Source organism: Psammomys obesus, unplaced genomic scaffold (genome assembly GCF_907164565.1).
Source record: "Psammomys obesus unplaced genomic scaffold, mPsaObe1.curated_primary_1811, whole genome shotgun sequence".
Lineage (NCBI taxonomy): Eukaryota > Metazoa > Chordata > Mammalia > Rodentia > Muridae > Psammomys > Psammomys obesus.
Genome location: NW_026590062.1, coordinates 6531432 through 6537431, shown reverse-complemented (window position 1 = coordinate 6537431; position 6000 = coordinate 6531432). Strand labels below are relative to the sequence as shown.

Here is a 6000-nt window from a genome sequence, read left to right as displayed (position 1 = left end):
CCGCCGCGGCCGCGCCCGCCGCCGCCGCCGCCGCCCGCAGAGGCCATCAGCTGCTTCCCGTCACATGGCGGCCGGCGGGGGCGGGGCCGGGGCGGGGAGCGCGCAAGGGAACGCAGGGCTGCGGGGGCGTCGGGTGGGCCGGGGGGACGCGGAGCCGAGCGGAACGCGGGGCCCGGGGCACGCGGGGCTAGGGGAACATTAGGCCGAGGGGACACGGAGCTAAGGGGACATCAGGCGGGGGTGAACGCTGGGTTGGTAGGGCACCGTGCCGGGGAACACCGGGCTAAGGGGCTGGGAGGAACACTGGGTTCAGGGGACGGGTGGCCGGGGGACGCAGAGCTGAAAGGAATGCGGGAAGAGGGAGGAGGGGGAAGAGCCGCAGAGCTGATGGGTTTCGAGGCTGGGAAACACCGGACTGATGGAGGTCGGGGGAGATGCCGTAGCAGGGAGGGAAGGGAAAGGAGGGGGCGCGCGGACTTGACTGAGGTTGAGGAAGGGCTGAGGGGGAAGCGAGGCGGGCGGGCGGGCAACCGCTACCGGACACTGACCGAGGGGACCTGACAAGCCAACAGGAAAGGTGTGCAGAAACCGTATCCGATGTGGGAATTTATCGGACTAAGAGCCAAGGTCTGACTGAGGAGAGGTGGGGCGTGGGGAGCTCTGACAGGATCTAAAATGGAAGCGCAGAATTCGAGCGAGTAAAGATGGGGGTGGACAAGGGCCAGGGATGAAGTGGAGAGACCTAGAGGACTGCCTGAGGCTCAGGGAAGCTGCTGGGGTCATGATGCTGGGTGTTGTCTATGGGATCAACCAGGTTGAAGAAGCTGGGGCTCATGGTGGGGGTGGAATGCTGGCCTTGACGACAGCCACAAGAGGGAGGAGTGTTGGAGAGCCTGGCTTGGAAAAGCCAGGGGGAGGGACGGAAGAGGTGAGGGTAAAGTCAACTCTAAGCAACCCCATCTTTCCACCCCACCCCCTACCCTCCCCGACTTTCCTCTGCGTGTCCTCAGAACCGCCTCAGGTCTTGGTCCTGTTTGGGTCAGATGGATTTCTTCAACTTGGAGCCAGGGTAGGAGAAAAGGGTTTTAGTAGTAGCTGGCCTTGGACTTTCTCACGGGCTATAATTGTAATCCCGGGTAGTCTGTTACCGTCCCCATCCCCAATACTCAAGTCCCTTTTCCTGTTCCCAGCCTGGACATTTCTCAAAGCTCAATCTCCCTAATTTCCTTCCCCCTTTGAGTCACATGGATTTTTCTAATGTGGAGCCAGGAAAGGAAAAGTGATGGGTTAGTAATTGTTTTTCCATGTTTTGTTAGTCCAAACTCTTGCTTCTGCCTTTTTGCTTTGTAGGATTCTCTTCCACTTACCTTTTAGTCCAGGCACATTTCCCGTGACCTGTTTATCCTCAGGTCTCCTGGAATATATCCGTACTTTATCAGTTGTCTGTTTTGAGGACCACATACACACACGTTCATCCATCTTCTTTTTCTACTTGTCTGTCCCTTTATCATCCCCATTTTTACTTACGAGTCCCCTTTTCACCCTCCATCCATATTTAAAGCTTTTTATTAAAAAATAAAAACAAAACAAAAACAAAAAAAACACCCTGGCGTTTCCCACCCTCAGCCCACGGTTCCTGTTTTATCTATCCTTCCTGATCTCTTTTACTCTCCAGCTCCATTTTTTTTCTACTACTCTTTCCAATCTTTCTAACCTACCTTGTTTCCACCACCTCTACCATGTTGTCTTTAGTGTTCCTGTTCGTGAATACACATCATCATGGAGGCCAAAGGTATTGTCCCTACTTGGGTTTTTTTCTGGGGAGGGAAGAGTTGTTTTTGTTTTTTAATGGGTTTGGGTGGTGTTTTGCCTGAACGTATGTCTGTGCACATGCATGCCTGGTGGCTAAGGAGTCCAGACATTGGATTCCCTGGAACTGATCAACAGATGGATGTTAGCTGTTATGTGAGCACTGGAAGTTGAACCCAGATCCTCTGGAAGAACAGCCAGTGCTCTTGAGTTACTGAGCCATCCCACCATGACCCCTTCTCTTCTATCTCTCAAATGTCCATTTTCTGGTGTTCTCAGGGACTCAATTTTAATGGCTTTGTTGTTTGTGCTGAAGACTAAAACTCACATGTATTTAATAAACTATCAGTGAGCTACACCCTTTCCTGTACTTACACATTCAGTGTGCACAAGTCATGAAAAGTCAAGTGGTAAGGGGTGACAAAAATAAAACTTCTCCAGTTCTTTTCCAAATCGTTTTTGGTGGTGGTTACGTTTGTGTTTTGTTTTAATCATCCTCTTATTTATCTGTGTGTGTATGCAGCTAGTTGTGGGATGTCACGGTGTGCAAGTAGACAATCAGGGAACTACTTTTGGGACTAGATTCTCTCCTACCACATGGGTCCCAGAGACTGAACGTAGGTCTGTCAGGCTTGAAAAGTAAATACCTTTACAGGCTGCGTGGTCTTGCCAGCCCTGGTTGATTTTTGAGACAAGGTGTCATTCTGTAGGGTAGGCTGGACTCAAGCTCCTGGCAGTCCTGCCTCAGCTCTCAAGTGCAGGGCTTACAGGCACAACTCTCTCACTCCCAATTTTTTATAATTACTAGTCAGATGTAAGTCAAGATCACTGAAATAATATGTTTAAAAATAACTTTATTCCAAAGTCTTTTAAAAATTCCTAACCTTAGAACTTATTTCTCCCAATTTCCCCTTTCAAATGGTAAGGTCAATCACATAGAACCATCTGCAGCTTTTCTCTGCAGCAGCTGGTATCCAGCCCTGTGGTGAGAAATTTGATTGGCACTTAACGTACAAAGTTGTACCCAGTGGTGACACTTTTCCTATGTGCTTCCTCTACGAGTGTGAAAAATGAAGCTAATGCTAAAGCCACAGGGTTGTAGAGCCCCTCTCCCACTTCTACTGGGTTTTGAGGGAAATCAAGATTAAAGCAACCATAAAGTGTTTTTCTTCCAGGTTCTGACAAGTGGATCTCACAAGTTGACTAATAAATGCAGATAAGATTTAAAAAAAAAAATCAATGCACAAATTGGACTTTCCCATACAATGTCTGTAACCCATTATCCATATGCTTTGAGATCTGGGTGTGGATTGCATTAAGGGAAAGAAGGGTGTGAGGGCTCCAGTTTTGCACAGATCATTAAAACATGAAGCCCTTTAGTGCCTGAGTTCTTAACTGAACTACCATTCTATAAATGGCTAATAAAAGTGACAACAATAGCTGGTTGGGGCTTCAGAACAGCATTTGGCACCAAGCCCTTGAAGCTCCCATTTGCTAGTGGAAAAACCCTCAAATATTTCCTATTGCCAGGTGTGTGCACAAGAGGAAGCTGTGGGAACACCCAGTGATCTCACAAAACATTCACTGCGGTCCCAGCGATCAACTCCCCCCGTTCTCTTTTAAAGTTGCCTCTGGGTTGCACACAAACTCAGGAACTCTTGTCACCAGGCCTCAAAAGAAAGGCCAGCTCCCAGGACTGGAGGCAAGCTGGGTGTCCCATTGTGAAATGACATAGACTGGAGTGATCCAAGAGAACTGCACTTCCCGAGGGCTCAAATTCACAGCCAGCTAGGCTCTCCCATGCCCTGAGCTCAGGACGGGCCACACTGGCCATGGTTTCTTCACTTTAGTCCCTGCATTCAAAGAGAACAGACACCCTCTCCCACACCTTGCAGGTACTGCTAACCAGCTCCTCAGGAATCTTGGGCCCCTGTGTTAGAAAATCCTTAAAGCCCTAGATCTTGTCCCGTGACAGCAGGATGAGTGCAAATTTCAAGTCAGATGTTGATGGCTAGCACATACCTATTGCACCCTTAGAAGATCCCTGACTTCAGAATATACAGATGAAATTAAAAAAATCTCCAGAGCCTAGCTGTCCCAAGCCAAAGTCATCACCCACTATTTTCTTTTGAAATTTACTGTCCTTAATCAGCACATCATCCTGGCAAAAGTAGGATGGAAACACATACTCCCATTTCCAAGACACAAATATTGAAGTTAAGTGAACTGTGTCCAGTTCATGTGAGGAAATGTTTCTCTTGAATAGCACAAGAGACACGAGGAAAGAGAAGCCGAAAGTTGACCCAAGGTCCATCATTTAGGAGGCTGTGTTCTATACACAGTGAGGCTTTATAAGGAAAGGTGCATCCCTCTCTAGGGGAGAAAAGAATAGTTGGAGTGGGTGGAGCCGACTCAGTCTACAAAGAAGGTCCCTGCAGCAGCTCTGTGAAGGCCCTCCCTAGGCACTCTTACACCCTGAACTACCTCCCTTGTTTCTCAGGAGCTTGGAAGATTGGTGTTGTTTCTTGGGTGTTCTAGATGGGGAAACAGAGGCAAAGCAGCAAGAAAGAATTGAAGCCTCAGTGTGACGACCAAGCCTAATCTAAAAGACGTCTGGAAAAGGATACCTTCCCCTGTCAGGAAGGTGCCTGGCTCCTCACCTCACCAGCACCTCGCCTCACCAGTGATAAAAGCCCTGCCTCTGTATTCACACTGGGCAAGCTGGCTGCAAACCCTGACTAGTGGCACAGTGCATAGGAACCAAGTGCTCCCCCACCCCGTCAGTGTCTGCCACAGTACATCACCCTGGGTAACGCCAGGTGTCACAGCAGAGCGGCCCCTCATAGCACCTCAGCTTTGCCCCACACCAGCAGCTGCTTCCGGGTGCATCTCACACCACCCTACGGGGTAACACACCAAATGAAATCACTGAAAGAAGATGGAAGGAGAGATGAGTGCTTGTACTGGCAGACCCCAGCTGTCCCTAACGCAAGCTCGCTGGGGCAGAGTGAGAGGGTGGTCACAACTGAATGAACTTGAAAGACACACTGACAGTGGATAATCCTGTTCATCAAAGTGGCTTGTCTTCCTCTTGAACAATGTCACTTTGCTGTTCATCGCTGTCATCTGTTCAGGGGTGAAAGAGATGGAAACCAATTACCTCAACAGCAAGGGAGGCTTCTATCTTCTGTCTCTGCTCATCTTGGTGACTTGTGAGCCACAAGAACAGGATTTCACGGAGGAGGTTAGACAGGGTGTACTACAATCTCGTTTGTTTGGTTTGGTTTGAGGCAGGGTGTACCCAGGCTGGCCCCACACTATGTAGACAAGAATAATTCAACTCCTGATCTTCCTGCTTCTACTTCCTAAGTGCTGCCACCCTCAGAGTCTAGAATGCTTGTCAGCCATCATGCTCCTACCTCAAGAGCAGAGATGATCTCTCTTCCCTCTACTTATCAAACTCAGCTTCTAGACCTGCCTCAGAGCAACCTTTTCCCAAAGCTGCTCCTGATCAAAGTGCTCCTCCCAGCTCGCATTTTTTTTTTCCTTTTAGTTTTTCAAGACATGTTTTCTTTGTATAATCCTGGCTGTCCTGGAACTCGCTCCTCAAACTCAAAGACCTACCTGCCCCTGCCTCCCATGTGCTGGGGCTAAAGGCATTGAGCCAGCAACCCCCACAGGTCTCAGGATTTTTAAATGTATCAACCATCAGATAATCAAACCCCTCTGTTAGCACAGTTCTCCTAGGACCTTCTCTCAGCACTGGGTCATTTTAACTTCCCCCATACATCTTAATGTGTTTAGCCTGTTGGTTGGGGCAGGGTGCCCACTCACGGACAACACAGGCCTTTCTCTCCTCGTCCACAATACCCATGCTATGTCTCCCCCACGTACTCTGCCGGATAATTTCTTCCCTGTGCTGGTCGTCATTACATGTTGATTATATTACCCAAATGCTTCAGACCAGAAGTGATGTGTACTTTTAGATTGTGGGTAATTTGCATGTTCAAAATGACAGTCCATTGGGTGGGACCCAAGCCTAAACATGAACTGCATGCTCATTTCATAGTTTCCTTAAGTAGGTCATTTGTAAGTAACTTTATAAAATATTTTCTTGTTTGCTTTCCTTTCGTGTGTGTGTGTGTGTGTCTTTTTGAGACAAGGCTTTTCTGTGTAGCCTATGCCATCCTA

General features: G+C 48.7%; 1 protein-coding gene across 1 annotated transcript in view; it reads right to left on the bottom strand.

Moving 5' to 3' along the window:
• Nucleotides 1–2646: 2646 nt before the first annotated feature.
• Nucleotides 2647–6000, bottom strand: part of Vsig10 (V-set and immunoglobulin domain containing 10) — a 31727-nt gene continuing 28373 nt past the window's right edge. Inside the window, exon 9 of the mRNA XM_055606079.1 lies at nucleotides 2647–4935. Coding sequence (XP_055462054.1) covers nucleotides 4880–4935 — 56 coding nt within the window. The 3' untranslated portion in view covers nucleotides 2647–4879. The remainder of the gene's footprint in view (nucleotides 4936–6000) is intronic.